General features: G+C 47.0%; 1 protein-coding gene across 1 annotated transcript in view; it reads right to left on the reverse strand.

Moving 5' to 3' along the window:
- Positions 1-22662, reverse strand: part of ITGB5 (integrin subunit beta 5) — a 113851-nt gene that overhangs the window by 58434 nt on the left and 32755 nt on the right. The window contains exon 5 of the mRNA XM_025282464.3: positions 16410-16578. Coding sequence (XP_025138249.3) covers positions 16410-16578 — 169 coding nt within the window. The remainder of the gene's footprint in view (positions 1-16409; positions 16579-22662) is intronic.

Below are 22662 nucleotides of genomic sequence, written 5' to 3' on the forward strand. Positions count from 1 at the left end.
TATTTAGTACATATGATGGACTTAAAAAAGGATCTATGGTTATTAGACTCTCAGACTAGCAATAACTTTTACATCTTCTCCTTTTACTGCCTAATGTATGAGGCTCCACAGTTGCCACAGGGACAGTGAAGAACTGCAAACCAGGAAGTTTAAAAGCCTTCTGTTAATTAAAACCACTGATATCCTACCACACGCCTAATGGCTAAATATTAAAAAGACTGGCCATATCAAATGCTGAGGGAGAAAATGTAACCAACATACAGTGCTGAAAGGGATGTCAAGTGATACATGTACCCTGGAAAACAGTTTGATAGTTTCTTAAATAGTTAAACATCATCCATATGACCCAGCCATTTCACTCCAAAGGACTGACCCATGAGAAATAAAAGCATCAGTTCAGTTGCTCAGTCGTGTCCGACTCTTTGCGACCCCATGGACTGCAGCACGCCAGGCCTCCCTGTCCAAAACCAACTCCCGGAGTTCACTCAAACTCACGTCAGTGATGCCATCCAGCCATCTCATCCTCTGTTGTCCCCTTCTCCTCCTGCCCCCAGTCTTTCCCAGCATCAGGGTCTTTTCAAATGAGTCAGCTCTTCGCATCAGGTGGCCAAAGTATTGGAGTTTCAGCTTCAGCATCAGTCCTTCCAATGAATATTAAGGACTGATCTCCTTTAGGACGGACTGGTTGGATCTCCTTGCAGTCCAAGGGACTCTCAAGAGTCTTCTCCAACACTACAATTCAAAAGCATCAGTTCTTTGGCACTCAGCCTCTTCACAGTCCAACTCTCACATCCATACATGACTACTGGAAAAACCATAGCTTTGACTAGACAGAACTTTGTTGCCAAAGTAATGTCTCTGCTTTTCAATATGCTGTCTAGGTTGATCATAACTTTCCTTCCAAGGAGCAAGTGTCTTTTAATTTTATGGCTGTAGTTACCATCTGCAGTGGTTTTGGAGCCCCCAAAAATAAAGTCTGTCACTGTTTCCATTGTTTCCCCATCTATTTGTCATGAAGTGATGGGATGAGATGCCATGATCTTAGTTTTCTGAACGTTGAGTTTTAAGCCAACTTTTTCACTTTCATCGAGAGGCTCTTTAGTTCTTCTTCACTTTCTGCCATAAAGGTGGTGTCATCTGCATATCTGAGATGATTAATATTTCTCCCCACAATCTTGATTCCAGCTTATGCTTCATCCAGCCCAGCATTTCCCATGATGTACTCTGCACAGAAGTTAAATAAGCAGGGTGACAATATACAACCTTGACATACTCCTTTCCTTATCTGGAACCAGTCTGTTGTTCCATGTCCAGTTCTAACTGTTGCTTCTTGACCTGCATACAGATTGCTCAGGAGGCAGGTCAGGTGGTCTGGTATTCCCATCTCTTTCAGAATTTTCCACAGTTAATTGTGATCCACACAGTCAAAGGCTTTGGCATAATCAATAAAGCAGAAGTAGATGTTTTTCTCGAACTGTCTTGCTTTTTCGACGAGCCAACAGATGTTGGATATTTGATCTCTGGTTCCTCTGCCTTTTCCAAATCCAGTTGGAACATCTGGAAGTTCACAGTTCACGTACTGTTAAAGACTGGCTTGGAGAATTTTGAGCATTACTTTGTTAGGGTGTGAGATGAGTGCAATTGTGCGGTAGTTTGAGCATTCTTTGGCATTGCCTTTCTTTGGGATTGGAATGAAAACTGACCTTTTCCAGTCCTGTGGCCACTGCTGAGTTTTCCAAATTTGCTGGCATATTGAGTGCAGTGCTTTCACAGCATCATCTTTTAGGATTTGAAATAGCTCAACTGGAATTCCACCACCTCCACTAGCTTTGTTCATAGTGATGCTTTCCTAAGGCCCACTTGACTTCACATTCCAGGATGTCTGGCTCTAGGTGAGTGATCATACCAGCGTGGCTATAGGTCCACACAGACTTAAACACATTTACATTATAGCTGCTCCATTTATAATAGGCAAAAACTACCAAATATCCAAACAATCCAATGGTGGATGGACAAACTGTGGTGGATCTATACAATGGAATACTACTCTGTAACAAAAGGAAGGGATGGAGACACTCAACAGCACAGATGAATCTCAAAACAATGGTTCTGAAATAAACCAGGACAAAAAAAAAAGAGAATATATACTGGATTCATAAAGTTTTAACAAATGCAAAGTCAAATGTTGTGATAGAAAGCAAAGTAGTGAGGGCCTGGGAAAAGAGGGCAGGAGATGCAGGAGGGAGAAATGACAAAAGAGCAAAAGCACTCGTTGTGGGGAGAAGGATGTGTGTTCGTCGTCTTGATTGCAGTGCATATATATCTCATGGGTACGTATAAAGGTCAAAATTTGTCAAATTGTACACTTTCAATACATGTAATTTATTATACTAGGGGCTTCCCAGGTGGCTCAGTGGTAAAGAATCCGCCTGCCAATGCAGAAGACACAGGAGACATGAGTTCAATCCCTGGGTCAGGAAGATCCCCTGCAGGAGGGAATGGCAACCCACTCCATTATTCTTGCCTGGAAAAATCCCATGGACAGAGAAGCCTGGCAGACTACAGTCCATGAGGTTACAAAGAGTCAGACACGACTGAGCATGTACCCGATGGATATATAATAAACTTAAGTGTGCAAGCTCAATTGTGCCCAACTCTTTTGAGCCTGTGGACTGTAGCCCACCAGGCTCCTCTGTCCATGGGATTTTTCAAGCAAGAACACTGGAGCGGGTTGCCATTTCCTCCTCCAGGGGATCTTCCTGACCCAGAGATCGAACTCACATCTCATGTGTCTTCTGCATTGGTGGATGAGCCACCTGGGAAGCGCATACATCCATTATACCTCAATAAAGTTTTTCTTTTTTGAAAAAGAGGGCTTAGTTTGCTCAGAAATTCATTCAAATACAGAAATTTAGATGACCAGACTTGACGTCAGTACTGCGCTGGGAACACCAGTTTTGAGTATTCCTTTGTCTGGTGGCAGTGTCCACAGAAGCAGCTGGGTGCGTGGGCTCCAATGAATGGATGAGTGGCAAATCTTGGTTCATGCCCACACCTTCCCTCAGCTTTTCTTTGTGATCTTGGGCAAGTTACTTTATCTTTCCCAGTCCCAGCTTCTCAGCTATAAGATGGAGATAATAATAGTATTGATAGAATAGGGCTGTTGAGAGGATTAAAACAAAATCCACACACAAGGAGCAATCAGTTCAGTAACTGCATGATGTAAATAGAGAAGAACTGACAGTAACTGTCCTTGGTATTTCCATGAGGCTGAAAATCTGTGACTGAAATCCAGAAATGCACAATCTTGGTTTTGGATTGTAGGGATGTGATGTTTATCTCCTTTTGGCTCTCTGCATTTTCTAAATTTTTAAATTGAATATATTCTGTTTTTTATACAAAACTATTTTAAGAGGGAAAAAAAAAGATTTATTTGTTTAGCTAAACTTTTCTCCAAGTCTCTGGGTAAAAACAAGATTTTTAAAAGCCAATCTCCTCCAACATGATAGAGGTCTGCCCTCAGATGAAAATGTCAGGGGTGGGCGGGACGGAAATGCACTGGACTCAGAAGTCAGAAACCCAATATCTGGCCAAGACTGCAGTTCACTTGCCTTCTCTTTGGTCAAGTCTGCATCAAAGCCACATAAGGTCTGTTCTATCCTCCCAACTCCCAGTTCCCACGCACTCAGGAGGTGCATCCAGGGAAGACGGAACAGGACTCGTCTACTCCAGGCACTCAGAGTCTGCTTCCACAACTCAAGGATGTCTCTCCATCATAAATAAATGGCGCATCCTCCTGATTTCTTTTCTGGTCTGGCTGCCCTAAAGGTAGGAGTGCTCTCCCTCCCCTAGGAAACACAGCTCCCAAATTCCACCCTCTCTGGGCACTGTTCCATTAGTCAATTTCCTTTGCTTCCTTCCTCGTGCCTAAAAATATGCTCATGACCCACTTAAAATAAATACCCTGCTTTTGACCCAGCATCTCTCATCACCTGTCTCTAAGACTAGCAGACAGGTTGCCTCCACTTTCTCTCCCCAATTCTGTATACCCCAGTCTCCTCACATGCCCCCACTCCCTCTTTCACAGATGGTTCTAGCTGCTCCCCACAGTGGTTCTCTGCCCTGGCTGCACTTGAGGGTACTCTAATGATGCTACTGCCCAGTGGCTCTCCTGTGACCTGTAGGCCAGCCACCAGGTTCCAGCTCCCAGGTGAGACTCCAGTGCAGCCAAAGTGGAGAACCCCATGCTGAGGTCCTGTCGCCAACCCCACAGTGATCCTCTCATCTTGTTCTCCCGCCTCTCTGCTGCCAACCAGGGCCTCCCTCGAGCTCTCCTGCCCTGGGTGTCCTGGACATTACACTGTCCAGTGCCCCATTCCGCTCCGCTGCTTGCAGATTCCACTTCCTCTCCAGGCACTGGATGAGGTCAAAGGTAAGACTGTCCTCTGAGGAGATTTACCCAAGTTCCGTACATCTGCTTGAATAGCACACAATTACATCCCTGCTCCCCCCGCCCCCCCCCACGACCTCCTTCTGGAGTTTTAGTGCTGGGTCTTCATCAAAAGCCAGATGTGTCTGCCATCACCTAAAACTCAACTTCTCCAAAGTTGAGGCACCTTCTTCCCCATTTCTGACAAAGGACCATCAAATGTCTTATCTAGAAAACTTAGAGGTGTCTCTTTCATCCTACCTTCCAGGTCCCCCAACAGCACCTGTCCAGTCCCGAACTGTCCATTCTGTCTTATAATCCATTCCCATGACCTGTGTTGAGCCAGAGCCTCTGGGCAGTGCAGCATGTCTCACCTTCCTTTTCCTAAGCCCACTCTGTGTGAGCAGCCAAGGTCCCAGGCCCACCCCTCTCCAGGCCACCAGCTTGCATCCTGCCACCAGAGGGTGACACATTCTGTGACTCACATTTACTCCAGCTGTTCCAGGTGAGGCACACATGTGCATAGGAGACCACGCTATGTGAAAAGCAGCAATCCACAGACTCCAGACACACGAGTTGGGGGGACCTGTCACCAAGCCCAGAATCTCTGACTCTGTCCAGGTTGCAGGAGGCAAACCCTCCGGTTTTCTGGGTACTGAACAGTCTACTCTGTGCTGGGGCTGGAGATGACTTTACCAGTTGGAAGCTCAGTACAGAACTTACCAACACTCTGCTCTGTCCTTAAAAAGCAGTAGCAATCTAGAGCTGAGAGAAGAGAGAAAGGGCTGTGGGGCCCAAAACAACAAAGGGCATTGCGCCTGGCACACATTTTGTGCCCAGTGAGGAATGAGTCGTAAGGGGACACATAAATAAGCTTGGGGCTGTGCAACAAGAAACCTCCCTCACAATGTCTAGAAGTGTTCACTCACGTCACTCCCTATTCCACCAACTATTTAATATGCTTTGGAATCCAACAAACATCTTCTTTTAATCATATAAATATGGGAAGCATTAAGGGGCTAATTTAACTGAAAAATGTTGCATCCAATCACCTGTTATACACTGGGATCTGAGAAAACTAATGGGGATTGCAGAAAAAGTGGCTGCAAGGCCAGGGGACCCCCCAGTACAAGCTGCAGGAGAGGGGAGGGTGGGTGGGTGGCAGTGGGATCGTTATTGGAAGCCCCAGGCAGCCAGGCCTGGAATGGGGGGCCCTGGGACCTTGAAATGGTGAAGAGGGAGCAGCAGTTCATTAAAGGGGAAGCAGACTGGAGACAGAATACCCGGTCTTACAGACTTTGAGAAAATAAATAGAAACTGGATCCTCCCAGGAGTGAAGACAAACTTGCAGGCTTGTTCACCTCCAACATCTGGCTCCAGGGTTGGACTGGGGAAAAATAAGGGCTAGGGAGTAAGGGTGTAGTTTCTCTATTTGATGATACGAAGCTCTGGCCTGTGAGGTTTTGGTTTCTGGGGTTGGAACAAGTCACACGCAAGGGGCTACGAGGTCTAACAAAGGAGAAAGGTCACTCAAAGGACCAAGAACAGGCTTCCATCCTCCCTGTCCACTTCCAGACTGTCCCTGGGTCCCCTTGATCAGCTGCCCACGTCACCTGGACTTTTGCCCACTGGGCAAGGTGGCTCCATGGGGAAGCCATCGGGAGCGGAAAGCTTTTCCGGGCATTAGCTTCAGGCTAGCTGTGCCTGGCACACAAAACGAGTGTGCAGGCAGAGTTCATAGTCACAGTGACTGAATACAAATGTGGCTTAAAAGGGAGCAGTGAGGCCCAAAGGAAACAGGCTAGAAGAGGTCACTATGGAACAGAAGCACCGGCGGGTTACTGGGCAGAAAAGCCACTTCAGAGGAAATACCCAGCACCTGGAGCTGGAAGGACCCTAGAGGTTGGCTCAACCATGCTCTGCCCCGGGCAGGGACCTTTTGAATGGCACCCCAAGCATATGGGCCTGGGGTCCCCATACAGACCCACTGTCACATCTGGCAGCCTGTTCCACGCCAAACAGAGATCTTTATTAGACAATTCTCCCAAGCCTTGAACACGAACCTGTTTCTCTGTGGCCACCCAGGTATGTTCCCTGGAACAGCCCTCCTCCGTAGTGACATCTGAGGTCGGGAAACACACTTCTTCCGGTGGTGTCTCTCCTCCTAGTTAACCTTTAACCACTCCTCATGGGTGTGGTTTCCAACCCCAGCACCATCCACTCACCCTCTCTGTTCTCCAGGATCAATGTCGGTCTTAAACACAGCCCCAGAGGCACATGCAGGTCCTGGGATGTAGCCTGGCTGCAGAGGAAGGAGGGGCTGGGACTGCAAGGGGCTGGGTCTTCTGACAGGCTCACAGAAGCCTGTGGGTCCTGATGCTCACATCCCAATGACCGTCTCACATGCAGGGACCACATCAGAGCATGGCAAGTGTGAAAGGGAGTCTCAGATATGACCTGTGGGAGGGTGGGGGAGGGCCTGGCACATCGATCTCTAGGAACATGAGAAAAGCTAACACCCCACCCAACAGCCTTAGAGGACATGGGTTGGGCCACCCAAAGGCAGGCTGCCTTGTTCAACTCAGCTTGTTCCTATTCGGAGACAAGGCCCACAGTACTCTCTCTGGGTAGACACAGTTCAATACAGGGGAGGCCTTAGGTCAGGATGCCATGTAGCTAGCAGTTTCTGCAAGGACAGAAACACCAGCTTTAATCATGGGGTTCTCTGTTCTCAACATAAGCCTATCTAAGTAAAAGCAATGGTCACTCAAACACCTGGGGCCTCCAGCCAGGTGTCGACACAGCCATGGGCATCAGTTGTCATGGAACACACTCCCTCACTGCTGGGAAGGACGTACCATCTGAGAAAGTATCTCCATAGTGCTATGTGGGAGAGCCAAACAGCAGAGCCACGGTTCCCAGATGCTGGAAATTATAAATGCAAAAGGGGATTCCGAGTTCCCATCTCACAGATGGGGAAGCCAAGGGCAAAGATGTGCATCACTCCAAGGGCTGGGCTCCGGCAGCGCACGGACCTTGGCATGGTACTTGAGGTTTCCCTAGCAAACCCAGAGGCTGCTGGAGCCTCCTTATAACTGTTTCTGGTAAACAGGAAGCTCTGCGCTCCAGAGGGCAGCAGCATGTGCAGCTGTCTCCCCAGGGACAGACTTGGTCCTGGCTCTTCTGCTGGTGAACTGAGTCACACAGGAAACCAAAATGCTTCCTGAGACCAGGACCCGCCCCCTTTGGAAGCACACCCCTCCCACCTTTCTGCTCCTGTGTGGCCACAAAAAGCGGCAGGCTCTCTAAGGTCAAGGTTAAGAACTCTGTCTCTGGAGCTGGGAGAGTGGGCACAGTTCCATCTCTGGCTCTGTCATTTCCAGTTGTAAGACCTTCTAATGCTACTCAACCTTTCCAGGCTTGTTTTGATCATCAAAATGGGATGATATAATATAGCTTCCCTGGTGGCTCAGGTGATAAAAGCATCTGCTTGCAATGCGGGAGACACGAGTTCAATCCCTGGGTCGGGAAGATCCCCTGGAGAAGGAAATGGCAACCCACTCCAGTTCTCTTGCCTGGAAAATTCCATGGATGGAGGAGTCTCGTAGGCTATAGCCCATGGGGTCGGACATGACTTGAGGGACTTCACTTTCACTTTCTTTTCAATGGATTAGGTAAAACAAGCCCAATGAAGTACGTGGCATAGAAGCCTGGCTCTCAGCCAATGGTAATCAATAGCATCATCAGCATCACAGCCTCAGGGCCAACACAGGGAGGCAAAGAGACAAAGGTGATCCCTTGAAGGGAAAGAACACTTAGTTAACCACTGGGTCCCCCAAGCCAGACCTTCGACAGAGTCTGTGCATTCTGCCAGTACTTTAGACTGTCATATAGGCATCTGTCGTCCAACTGGAGAGATGCTCCCCAGGGCGGGAGCTGTGGCTTCATCATCTGTGTATCTCTCACAGCAGCTAATGGGGCATCCTGCAGACAAGTAAGTGCCCAACAAATTTTCAAAGTCACAACTGAAACACTCTGTGTGTTGACCTTTCAGGCAAGCACAGAGAGAGAATAGGTTTGAGGGAGGAAATAAGGATGGGAAGAAGGCAGACCTGACCAGCCAAGGCGCAGAACCCATAGCAGGGCTGAGCTTGGGGACCAAGGAGTCTCAATTCCAACGATGCACATGAGGAAAATCAAGGCTGGATTCTCCCTGATTCACTTCCCCAATCATGTGGACATTCAAGCCTACTTCCATCACTTTGTAACAGTAAACATGCTCTCATCAGTGGCATTCCTACTGATGCTACTGATGTTTGTTCCTCCTGTTTCCGTCCATGCTTTGCAATGAAAAATCTTTTCAAAAAATCTGTCTGTGGTTCAACTTACAGGTAAAAATGTTTCATTTCATTCCTCAGGGAAAGGAAATCTCAGCCCATGACTCAGGATTTAGACATTCATCTGCAGCCCAAGCCCTAACAACTTGCAGTGGAACATGTATAATGTAGACTCTTATGTTGAGTCCAACCTCAACTAAAGACAACATTTGTAGTATATGAAGCTGCACTATATGCATTTTCAATTTTTGTAGGAGAAACTATCAATAGTCAAATATCAAATTTCATTGACAGTAAAATGTCCATGATTTTACATGGTTCTATGGAGAAGGCAATGGCCCCCACTCCAGTACTCTTGCCTGGAAAATCCCATGGACGGAGGAGCCTGGAAGGCTGCAGTCCATGGAGTCTCTGAGGGTCGGACACGACTGAGCAACTTCACTTTCACTTTTCACTTTCATGCATTGGAGAAGGAAATGGCAACCCACTCCAGTGTTCTTGCCTGGAGAATCCCAGGGACGGGGGAGCCTGATGGGCTGCTGTCTATGGGGTCGCACAGAGTTGGACATGACTGAAGTGACTTAGCATAGCATATTTAATGTTTACAAATAGGTTGTTCTATTTCCTTTGAGTGGATCTGCAAGCTCAGATCAAATCTCGGAGAATGAGGACTTTTTCTCATCTTTCTTTAATTTTCTTCACCATACCTGTCACTGAGCACTTACTGAGCACAGAATAAACATTTCTAAGTTGGAAAGCATGGTCCAGTAATAGTACTTCTGGCTCTGCTTTAGAGGACGTGTGAAGTATGTGTGAATGACATGGAGCACTCGGGAGCCAGGCAGACTTGGGCATCCTAAACTTCAGAAGCATAAAGGAACCAGTGAGGACAAAGCATCTCCTTATTTGCCAAATGCTCAAGAAGAAACTGCTGTGTGCAACCAATGAGCTTGGTGCTGCCGAACCAGGTGTGTGAAAACAGACATGGTTCCTTGCCTTTAGGAAGCTTCCAGTCTCTCAGGGGAGGCAGACATCACTCAAGGAGCAGCTCAAATAAAAATAACTGTCATTGACATGACCAAGGGCCTGGTGCACAGCGACTCCAACCTCTCCAGGAGGATCAGGGAAGGCTTCCTTGACCTAAGGCAAGCAAGCAGAGGTCCCAAGTAGGCAGAGTACAAACACTAAAAGAGGGTTCATGGGCGGAGGAGGGAGGGATGCATAGGCACTGGAATGCTCTGCATGCTATGACACTGGGGGACACATGTCGTTATATCTGTCCAAACCCATAGAACCACCAAGAAAAACCTTGCATCAACTACAGGCCTTGAGAGATAGTGATGTGTCATTCTGCTGGGGAAGGCTGCGTACGGGAGGAGGGTATATGGGAACTCTGTGTACTTCCTGTTCAATTTCACTATGAACAGAGAACTGCTCTTAGAAAATATAGTCTATTAATTTTTTTTAATTTTTGAAAGAAATGCAAGAATACAGGGGAGGAGTATTCCAAGCAGAGGAAACAGCAGGTGCAAAGGGCCTCCCATGAGTCAGAGTAATGGACTGAAGGTCACTGTGACTGGAATGCAGAGGCCAGGATGGAGGCTAGGAAGAGTAGTGTCAGGATAGCCCAAGAATAAACCCTTGTCACTTTCCCCCTTTTCCTCAAATAGAGCAAAAATGAGCCCATCATCTGAAACAATACCAGGCATTCACTGAAGGGGCCTTCTAACTTTTCCCAGCTTGAGTCCTCCCTGCCTTCGTCAGCCAAGGGAGCCAAGGTGTGGGGACAGCCATGCAGGCAACTGAGACATGGGCCTCCCTGGTGGCTCAGTGGTAAAGAAACCGCCTACCAACACAGGGGACATGAGCTTGATCCCTGGGGGGATCCCTGGGTCTGGGGGCATCCCACATGCTACAGGACGACTAAGCCCATGAGCCACAACTACTGAAGCCCACTCGCCTACAGCCTGTGCTCCACAACTAGAGAAGCCTCTGCAATGAGTGTGTGTGCCACACGCTGCAACTACAGAGTAGCACCTGCTCACCACAACTGAAGAAAAGCCCATGCAACGGTGAAGACCCAGAGCCACCATTAACTAATTATTTTTAAAAGTGAGACACAAACACTTCACTTGTGCCCTGTTGATAACTCTGAGTTGTAACTCTGTCTGTTCCTACCCCTCGTGTAGAACTAGCAGCTGTGAGCAGGACAGTGAGGCCTACAGCACAGCTCACAGACAGGAGGCAGAACAAGGACATATCACTCGAGGGGCCAAGACAGTTGAGTGATTCAAAAGTTCACATTAAACCACGTATGCATGCTTAGTCGCTCAGTCGTGCCCCGCACCCCCCCGCCTTTGAGACCCGATGGACTGCAGCCCGCTAGGTTCCTCTGTCCATAGGATTCTCCATGCAAGAATACTGGAGTGGGTTGGTGTTCCCTCCTCCAGGAGATCGTCTCAACCCAGGGATCGAACCTGGGTCTCCCACACTGCAGGTGGATTCTTTATCGTATGAGCCACCAGGGAAGTCCCACATTAAACCACAACCATCTACAAAACAGAAAGCCAAGGAGAACCTTTACCACCTCCGACAAAAACACCTATGAGCATGGACAGAGGGCCCATGTGCCTGCCCACACAGCCCCATAGCCTCCATGGACCACAGGGAAATCCAATACTTTCCCGGGCTTCACAAAGACCAGGGGAAGAGCAAGCAGGGCGGGTTGTGCTAGGCCCCAGAAACCACTGTGTGATCTGCTAGCAGAAATGGCTCACACACGCCGAGACAGATAACTCAGAAAGAAAGGCAATTGTCTACATTTCTCAGTTCACACTTGGAAGAATGACAAGTCTCCGGTCTAAAAGAAATCAGACAACAGTCAAAAGAAGCCAAATCAACTCCAGGGGAGGTTGGGCAGAGTGAAAACCTCTCGGAGCCGAGCCTGCCTCCAGGACTGGGGAATTCTCCACCCTCTGCTGTATCCACAGCAGCCACTGCCTGGCCTGGGCTCAAAACTGAACCAGGAGAGACAAAAAGCAAAATCAAGGGCTCTGGGCAAAGGGGCACAAACAAGGCTATGACATGGCCTTTGTGAGAAGGGGCGCTGACAGCACAGCTGGAGGGCACCCTGGACTTCCTCCCCTCCAGCCGAGCACCCAGACCACCATGGAGCCATTAGCAGCAAAAGAGACACAGCTTGAATTGGGACAAGAGGACTCTAAATCAAGTCCTCTCTGCTCTGCATGGCACTATCGATACTTCCCAAAGTGCCTAGTACCAGGAAACAGACAGGGCTTGGGCTTTAGGAGGAACTGGAACTGGTTCAAACCTGGCTCTACCTGTCACCAACAGTCAGTATAATGAACCTCGGGATACTCAGTTTCCTCACCTGTAAACTGGGCACTATGGCATGCGTGCTCAGTTGTGTCCGACTCTTTGCAACCCTAGGACTGTAGCCCGCCAGGCTCCTCTGTCCATGTGGATTCTCCAGGCAAGAATCCTGGAGTGGGTTACGTTTCCTCCTCCAGGGGATCTTTCTGCCCCCGGGGACTGAACTCGTGCCTCTGGCATCTCCTGCACTGGCAGGCAGATTCTTTACCACTGAGCCCCCAGAGTGTGCACCAACACCACCCATACACTACAGGACTGCTGTGAGAATCAGAGCTAATGCGTACTAAACACCTGGGGCAAGGATGAGAGTGGGGCAAGGGCAGCCGTTGTTTTGCTTCCAGAGGCCCACAGAATCTGCATTCCTGCAGGAAGTCTTATCGCGGGAAGCTGTCCCTCCAGCCTCTCTGGGGCTGTGGTCCCCACTTTACATTAGGATGCTCTCACTAGTCAAGGGATAAAGGATCCACACCACACCAAGACTGTTTACATGCAAACTTACTTTGTTTGCTTTGAGACACACTTATTAACCTATTTCTGAGAAGGCATACAATGCTTAAAAAAATAATAATGCAAAATTAGGTAATTGAGATTAGAACAGAAAATCTGTCTAAAGGGTAAGATGGATAAATGTTAGGGGGCTAGAAGGTGAGGCCAAAGGGAAACAGGCTGGGTTGCAGAGATCTGATTTTTCTGTCTGACGGGAGAGAAAGCAGCCCACAGAATCCACATAGCTGGGACACACCCAGCCAGGCATAACTTTGCAGGGAACTGGTTTGACTTGAGAGTCACAGAGAACAGCAAAGCTGAGACTGACAACTCGGAGGGCCTGGGCACCCCCCTCCACCCTTTGTTTCCCGGGGCACCAGCTCTCCCTATTTGGGGAGAGCACGAAAGCAGCCATGGTTCCAATCTGAACCACTCATCACACTTCCACCTACTCAATTTCAGAATAAACAACTTACAGTCAACTTCTAGGAAGTCCCAGGAGAGCAACAGAAGCAGTAAAGGGTGAAACCATTATTCAGACCAAGAAAAAGCATAACAAGTTTAATAACAGGTCTCTAGGTAAAGATAAGAAATTGGGGGTAGTGGCCCTCCCTCGTTCCAGCCCAGGCCAGTAGAGCCTCGGGAAAAACACCTGCATTGGTGACAGAGGGGCTCCTTAGCTGTGGCTGCGGGTCCATGGCCTCTCCTAACAATGTGACCTGCAGCGGGGAGAGATGGCAACTCAGAATGTCCACTCATAAAAGCAGAATTCTACTTAACCCAAATACAATCCTAAGTAGAAACAGACTTGTTTCCTTCTTTTTGCAAAGAGCAGCTTCCCAAGAAATGTAAAGTCGGTGGTCAGGGTGGGATTTAAGACCAGTCTTGTGAGCATTCCACACCCCTAAGTCTCTCTAGTTGGTAACTATCAGTCCATCCTAGGGAAGCCAGAGTGAGAATGAAATCAGAACAAAGCACCCGCCCCTGTGGGCTGGGACTAGGCCTGTTATCAGCTCCATCTCCAGGGCATGGGGTCAGAGGAAGACAGTGCTGGGGCTGCCCAGTAAGCTCCAGCCTGCAGGAGCCTCTCTCCAACTGCAGAGATCACAGGCCTGCTGGTGCTCTCACATTCGGGTTGTAGGATTAAGAGGAAGGGCCTTTAATCTGGGCAAATCAGGAGGAGGCAGAAAATACAGTCAACAAGATAAGGCGTGCTTAGGGCTTTTAAAAGAACTTTAAAAATCTCATTATCACTGAAATCTAATTAACATTAAAAATCTAAATATCACTGAAACAAATGATATCTAGGATTTACGTCAAATAATGAAAATAAAGTGGTTAGGAATACAAATGAAACAAGACTGGCTACAGATTGGTAACTGCCTAAGAATGGACCATGGGTACATGGGGTTTTATTTCACTCTTTACTCTCACATGTTTGAAATGTTCCATTACAAAGTTTAAAAATCACATGTTAGTTATTGTGAAAATTTAAGTAAAATAGGAAATTAAAAAAACACAGAGAAAAAAAGCCACACATAATCCTATCACTAGAAGTCAACTGCTGTTAACACTTTGGTCTACTTATTTCCAATCTTTTCTGTTATTTTTCTTTTTTGTTTGCACAATACAGTCATACCTCTACACTGTTTTATCATTTGCTTTTCTTTCTTCTCTTAATTTATCTTAAGAATTATTCAAGTGCTCAAATATTCTTATAGGGTTTGATTGTTACAGCCTTTCATCAATAGACAGGTCATAATCTATTTCCAATATTCAGCTACTATAAATAAGCCTGTGGTCAACCAGGAAAGATGACATGTTATAAACAGGTGATTTCAACTGAGAAAGAAACTGCTTGATTGGTACTCAAAGACTGACACAGCACAACGGAGAAGGAATGGCGAAGAGAAAAGCTGGGGTCTCATCAAGCTGCCTAATTCCAAGCAATTAAGTAACTTTCCAGAGACTCCCCACAGCAAAGGGCAGGGTGGGGAATAAAGAAAAAACGCCAAAAGATATGAAACCGAAACACACGCTAAAATGCCTCTTAGCCAACAATTCACAACCAGGTGCAGGCACTGAGTTTAAGAAATCTGTTAGCATCTCCACTCAATACCCGAGTCTTAAAATACTGCGTTTTCAAAGGGAAGGATATTGTCATGGGTCTGGGACAATAAGGGAAGGTACTGTTGGGCAAAGAGCAAATCAAACAGCTTCCCACAGACCACCAAACCTCCAGCATTCCATCACGCCATTCTGATTCATCTAATCAAACAGAATTAATATAACTGGACAGTGTACAGGCCTGTTACTGGGTTCTTCCCCCTAAGCCTTAAAGATGACTTTCCCCCTCAAAAAGAAAACCCACAATATTCCCAGGATGGGGCGATGAGAGGGATCCTGTGTTCTCCCTGCACTGTTTTTTTCAGCCAAGCAGTGGATTTGGAAGAACATCTCTAAAGATAGCACCCCATACAGTCAGTATCTGAATGAGAGTCAAAACCTGAATGAGAGTCATAATTTTTCTTCCTGAGGCAAATCCATGAACTACTTTGTAACTTACTTGAAAGATTCAGAGCTTAATCTAGCTGGGTCCTGTCTGCCTTTCTTGGGCTGCTATGAAGCATCAGGGGCCTCTGAATCAAACCATTCACCTCTGGCCAGCAGCTGGGCAGGGGCCACTGTGAGACCTTCCTCTCCAGGGCGGCCCCAAGGAACAGGGATGGGCAGAATGCCAGTGGGACCAAGAAGAGGACTGAGAAGGCTGTGCTTCCTTCACATTTTCCTTTTCCCTTATCCCCCCTGTCTACCATTTGGGGTTTTATTAATATTTCAGGAAGGACAACCATGGCTCTCTTATCATTTTGTAAAGGATTGAGAGGAGAAGTGAGTCTCTGAAGCACTAGACACAGGCTCTCTGAGATCAGTTATGCGGCCTCCCCAAACTGAATGCTAACCTCCCTACCCAGCTCTCCTCCCCCAGACATGGGTGTCCTGACCACCGCCCTGCTGCTGAGCCCACTGAAATGTTCAAAAAAGTGCTACCAATTATGCATAGTCTGTGATGACCACTCTGGAAAAAATTCTGAAGTATGTGTTGGGATAGCAAAATTCAAGAGTGACATTTATTTTTATCTTTTGTTGATGTTATTGGGTTGTTTTGACAGTAGAAAATTATTTTAAGAATAAATTATTACCAACATTCCATTTATATATTTTGCTGAGATTGGAACCTCTCAAAGCCTGAGTTCATTTCTGACCTAAGTCTGTGTCCTCCCTCTGGATTCATATATTATAGAGAAACAGGAGAAAGACAAACAAACAAACAAACAAAACCAAAGATGACAAGCAATTTCTTTTTTCACTGTATTTCCCCAAGAGAGCAATCTTTAGTATTTACGAAAATTGGGTCATAAAGCACTAAAGGTTCTATGCGTACGGCTTGACGCCACCCCTTCCCTCCCCCCACCCCCAAAAAAGAGACGAGAGAGTCAAATGCAGAAACACAGAACAGCTGTCTGCTGGCAAAGACGGCTTCCCACTGTACACAGCCACACCCTGACACAGACACACACCAGCCCCCAGTTATCCCTGCACTCCAGCTGGTTTGATGGCTGCAGATTTCCCCAGGGGCCCACTGAGCAACAGCGGACAGGAGCCCATGGGCTGGGGTGGCTTAAAATACGCAGGCAATGCCAACATGCACACTGATGCCTCTTTGTTGACCTCCCATGTGGGGACGGGACAGAAGGGAAGGTTACCTTGCAGACGGCCGCCTGGAGCACTGCGTCAAAGCCACCCTCCGGGGCATCACGGTTCCGGGACACCCTCTGCTTCCGAACTTCCTCATTGAAGCTGTCCACTCTGTCCGTGAGAGGCAGCAAGTGGCGGAACCCAAAGGAGGGGACACAGTTTGGGAACAGCTTGTAACTAGAGAGAAAGAGGACAAGAGTCACGTTTCCTTCATTATCTTAAAATCTTAAACAACAACATTCTCTGTGCCTTTACTGAGTGCCCTGAGTGGCACCAACGAATACTCAGCCACCTACCATGTGTCCCTGGGACAGGTACACGGGGGACAACAGAGCAATAACAGTTCCTACCTCCCAAACACAAGTCCTAATCGGCAGGAAAGACAGCATACATTAGGCTGTAAGTGCATGAAATGGACAAACAGGTCAAAAGAAGCAGAGGTAACGATGGGCTTCTGCAGTCTGAGGAAGATGCCATAGAGGAGCCCTGACATGCGCCTTGAAGAGGCAAGGGCCTGGAGCACGGGCATCATAGCCTCAGCAGTGCCTGAGGAAGGGGGTGGGGGTGCTTTGGGGCTGGCGAAGGCGGGCAGTGTCAAGGGATGGCAGAGTGACTTTACAAAACCAGCTTCTCACATCCACTTTGCTGCTGTCACATGATAAAAGATCACATAACCTCTCCTGTCAACCCACTCAGAGACAACCAGGACACGCTGGCACATGAGCAAACACTAAATGCAATAGGAATGAAAATGTCCTTCCTGCCTCCTCATTCATTTATAAATATTGGAATGATAAACTATCAGCTCTCCCAGATGCATGCAAAGAGAAATCATTTAGGAGCAAATCATCTTCAAATGGAATATTCTATCTGGAAATTTGGAAAGAGGGAAGTATCACATCTCAATAGAAGGCTAATGCCATATCTCTCTCCTGAATATTCATTGGAAGGACTGATGCTGAAGCTCCAATACTTTGGCCACCTGATGGGAAGAGCCCTCTTATGGGAAAGGACCCTGATGCTGGGAAAGATAGAGAGCAGAAGGAGAAAGGGGCAACAGAGGATGAGACGGCTGGATGGCATCACTGACTCAATGGACATGAGTTTGAGCCAATTCCAGGAGATGGTGAAGGACAGGGAAGCCTGGCGTCCTGCAGTCCACAGGATTGCAAAAAGTCAGACACAACTTAGTTACTGAACAATAACAAAAAACAACTCTCCTGACTGTTGGGTGTTCTCATCTTCAGTCCACAGTAGAGATCCCAAGTGGCCCCCTTCCTGGAGGAAGTTAGATCCCAACCATAGCTGCAGGAGTGTCAGTTGGGCATACAGCCAACAGAATAGGGTGAGAGGCCTGACACCTCTTCCAGGAAGGTCCACTAGGTACAGGGGGAGAGGGAAGAGTAAATACAAGGCCCTGCGGCAGAGGTGAGCCCAAGGGCGGAGGGCGGCCAGCGAGACCGTAGGGCTGGGAGTAAGAGCAAAGATGGGCAGTGAGGCAGCTGGGCGGCCAGCTGGACAGACTGTGCAGGTCTGTGGCCATGCTAAGGAAGCCTCTCTTTCAGAACAAAGATGAAAACCAAACTTAACAGACAGGCACAAGGGAATGGCTTCATAACCCAATCCAAGCCATGTGCATGGGAAGGGAAGCCGGCTTAGGACCTAGCAGCTCCTGCCTAATTGCACCTTGAAGGGCAGCCAGGGCAGGTGTGAGAGGCTCCCCTCCTCCACAAGAGGCAACCCTGGGCTTTCTAAGAGGACCCATTCCTCTCAGATCCTTCAGTACCTGCTCCATCAGTCACCGGCTGCAAGCCAGCTGTGGCTGGTCAACCCCACTGCCGTAATGGCTGTGGTGCCTCCCGCACGAGGAGAACCATCAGAGGCTGTCCCTGTTTGCCTCTCCTTTGTTTTCCTCCCTCTTCCTTCCACCTACATCTTTCCCCACCCCTTGTGCTTGCACAGATCAAGCTTGTCTATAACCCATGACTCCAGGCCGTCCAAACTTTCTATTCCCATTCTCAGCTGGCCATAAAGAGAAAGGTCACGGAAATTGCATTCCCAGCTGGAAATAGGAAGTGAGCTGAGAAATAGGAAGTGAGTCCCACTGTGGTGATCTGGCAAATAGAGGGACCCAGGAAGGAAGAAATGTACACCGACTCTTCGCCCTTGGAGCAACTTCACCCTGTGCTGTGCTGGCCCATGGTTGCGGACTACGGGTATTTACTGCTATGGCTGATGGGGTTGGTTGAGGAAGGGAGGAGAACAGAACAGCAACTGCTGTTCAATGAGAAAACCAGAAAAGCTCAGCTAAATCAGCATTTTTCACCTTTCCCTTCCTTCCTGCAAAGGACAGTTAAATAGATACATTTTTACTGCAGAGAATTACTATTAATAATCAGGAACTAGAGAATGCCTTTACCAGAGAGAAGTCTTCACTGCAGAGAACTTTATTACAACCAAATCAGAGGCGCCTCTTAGAGAGGAAAACAGTGTTGTCACATAGGCTCTGTTGAATGTCTCTGCAGTCACTGGAGAATAATGTCACCTGTGACTAGTTATTTTCCCCCTGGGAGAGCTGCCTGAGGGACCTGAAGATCTGGGTGTTCGATGGTCTTGTGTCAGGAAGCCCGCCCACCCCCCAACCTGTGTCTGTGCTGTAGGACCCCAGTTTAGGGCCTACTAAATCGTTACTAAATTAAGGATGATGAACCAAGAAGATGAATAAAATATATATGCTTAAAGAGTCTGGGGGTGCATGTGTGTATAAAAAGTGAATCCCATTTGAAGACATTAAATCTAGGCAAATCCAGAAAACAGTCTAACGCTTCAGAACAATAATACTGTGGACAGTGGAGCTGACAGAGAAAGACCTCCCCTCTTCTTCTAAACAAAGAGAACTGTGTAAAAATCTCATCTTGAAAAATGTTAATATGTAGCCAAGACTGGAAGCTTCGCAGGGAAATCCCAGGTGCCAGGAACGGAGAAGAAAGCACTGCACAAATGAATGGACTTAAGAGTAGGTGGGAAGTAGTGAGCAGGAAAAGCAATGAGCAGGGATCTCGGGGCAAAGGGGCCCTCTGCCGCCCACCATGGCATGTTGTCAGGCAGGCTGGGACCTGGGCCCCTTTGCTGTCGCGCTGCAATGCTTGCACCTGGACACATCTCTCCTCAAGCAACAAAACACAAAGAAACTGTGCAAGACCGAGCACATGTGCAGCTGGGGCAGACTCTGGACAAAAGATACAAGAGTCCAAAAAACCCATCTGCCACTTTTGAAGAGCCTGGAGTGAAAAAGCAGAGGGTCAGGAGCAAAAGCAGGGAGCTGCACAGGCCCCCTTGCACGCAATGCCACTGAAGGGGTGGGCAGATCACCTAAGCTCCCCTCCAGCCCGACCCCTGGATGCTCCCCTACCCTCAGCCCATATAAGGAACAAGCTCACCACCACTCCGGGCTCCAACGGGGCGGGGGGTGGTGTGGGGGGACGGGAAGCAAGCAAGCAAGAGAACCTGTTGATCGTTCTTACTCGCCCCTGCTGCAGCAGAGACCTCAATAAAGCCGTGCCTGAATTTCTCGTCTGGCCTCTGATTAATTTTTATTGCTTAAGGAGGCCAAGAACCCTGGTTGGTTACACTGGGTTGCTTTTTTATAATATTTTTTCATAACCTTCTGATTGTTTTTTCTCCCTAATAATATCCCATTCTAGTCTTTGGTATTTCTTCCTTCTTCTCCTCAATGTTTTCAATATGAGAATCTGGGGCTTGGGGCCAGGTTCTATCAGGGATGATGGACTTCAGCCACGCAGGGTCAAGCACCAGAACAGGGTTCTCTGCATAAAGTTGTGGGCCACGAAGAGTTGCCCTGTCACTAAAATTAAAACCAGAAAAATTCCAGCCCCTGGCTTGGGAAAGAAGCAAGGAAGATGCACTCCAGGGCCAGGGTGGGATGAATCACCCACAAAGATTGTTACCCCAGGCCTGAACAAGTCAGAATTCATTACTTGTACAAGGAAGGAACCCCCCTGCTGAGAAACAAAACAGGAGAACTAGTCCCACAGTGAGACTTGGAGGATCCTGGAAGCAGGAACAAAAAACCACCCTGCAGGGAAGTCAGCATACCTGGGACACAGCATCCCCTGATGGAAACAACCTCTTCTGAAGAGGAGCTAAGGAAAACGTTACAGACCCTATGAGAAACGAACCACCATGGAGGAATGTCAGCAAATGCAACCAACTGAAGGATCTTCAAGAAACAGATAGCACAATGATCTAAAGCACTTTAAAACAAACATATTTAAAACACTGAGGAGAAGAAGGAATAAATACCAAAGACTACAATGGGATAGTATTAGGGAGAAAAAACAATCAGAAGGTTATGAAAAAATATTATAAAAAAGCAAAAGTCTGAAAAAAATAAATAAAAAATATTGTCACTCAAATTCAAAAATGAAACTTCAGTGCATGGATTTAAAAACTAAAGAACAAGGCACTGGCACAAAAACAGAAATATAAATCAATAGAACAGCATAAAAAGCGCAGAAATAAGCCCATGCACCTATGGTCAATTAATCTACAACATAAGAGGCAAGACTATACAATGAAGAAAAGACACTCTCTTCAATAAACGGTGCTGGGAAATCCAGACAGCAACATGTAAAAAAATGAAATTAGAACATTCTTTAACTCCACACACAAAAATAAACTCAAAATGGATTAAAGTCCTAAATATAAGACCAGACACCATAAAATTCTTACAGGAAAACATAGGCAGAACACTCTTTGACATAAAACTGCAGCAATATCTTTTTTGAGCTGTCTCCCAGATTAATGGAAATAAAAACAAAAATAAACAAATGGGACCTAATTAAACTCAAAAGCTTTTTTTGCACAGCAAAGGAAACCATAAAGAAAATGAAAAGTCAGCCCATGGATTGGGAGAAAATATTTGCAAATGATGTGACCAACAAGGGATTAGTCTCAAAATGTACAAACAGCTCATGTGGCTCAATATAAGACAACAAACAGTTCAATCAAAAAATGAGAAGACTTTGGGGCTTCCCTGGTGGCTTGGTGGTAAAGAATCTGCCTGCCAATGCAGAAGGCTGGAAGATCCCACATGCCTTGGAAAAACTAAGCCTCTATGCCACAACTACTGAGCCCGTGCTTTACAGCCTGGGAACCAAAACTACCAAGCCCAAGTGCCGCTACTGCTGAAGCCCACATTCCACGGTAAAAGAAGCCTGGACACCGCAACTAGAGAAAAGCCGAAGTAGCAACGAAGACCCAGCATAGCCAATAAATTAAGAAAAAAAAAAAAGAGAGAAGACCTAAACAGACGTATCTCCAAAGAAGACATACAGATGGCCAAGAGATAGCACGTGAAAAGATGCTCAACATCACCAATTATTAGAGAAATGCAAATCAAAACTACAATGAGATATCACCTCACACCAGTCAGAATGGCCATCATCAAAAAATCTACAAACAATAAATACTGGAGAGGATGTGGAGAAAAGGGAACCCCCCTACACTATTGATGGGAATACAAATTGGTACAGCCACTATGGAGAATGGTATGGAGGTTCCCTAAGAAACGAAAAATAGAAACACTATGTGCTGTGCTGTGCTTAGTCACTCAGCTGTATCCCGCTCTTTTCGACCCCATGAACTGTAGCCCACCAGGATCCCCTGTCTATGGGGATTCTCCAGGCAAGAATACTGGAGAGGGCTGCTGTGCCCTATGACCCAGGATTCCCACTCCTATGCATAATCCAGAGAAAAACATGGTTTGAAAGGATGAAGGCACCCCAATGTGCACTGCAGCGCTGTTTGCAATAGACAAGGCATGGAAGCAACCCACACGTCCATCAAGAGATGTGTGGTGCATATATATATAATGGAATATTACTCAGCTATTAAAAAGATGGGATAATGCTATTTGCAGCCATATGGATGAACCTGGAGATTATCACACGAAGTGAAGTAAGACAGAGAAAGACAAATTGCATATGCAGCAGCAGCAGCATGGCACATATGTGGAATCTAAAAAAAAATACATATGAATGAACTTACTTAGAGAACAGAAACAGACTCACACAGACTTAAGAGTAGGAGCTCATGGTTCCAGGGAAGGGGGGAGGGGCAAAAGATAGATTGGGAGTTTGGGGCTGACATGTACACACCGCTATATTTAAAATAGATAACCAACAAGGACCTACTGTATAGCACAGAGAAAGCTGCTCAATATTCTATAATAACCTAAAT

The sequence above is a fragment of the Bubalus bubalis genome, chromosome 1, assembly GCF_019923935.1.
Source record: "Bubalus bubalis isolate 160015118507 breed Murrah chromosome 1, NDDB_SH_1, whole genome shotgun sequence".
NCBI classification, from domain to species: domain Eukaryota; kingdom Metazoa; phylum Chordata; class Mammalia; order Artiodactyla; family Bovidae; genus Bubalus; species Bubalus bubalis.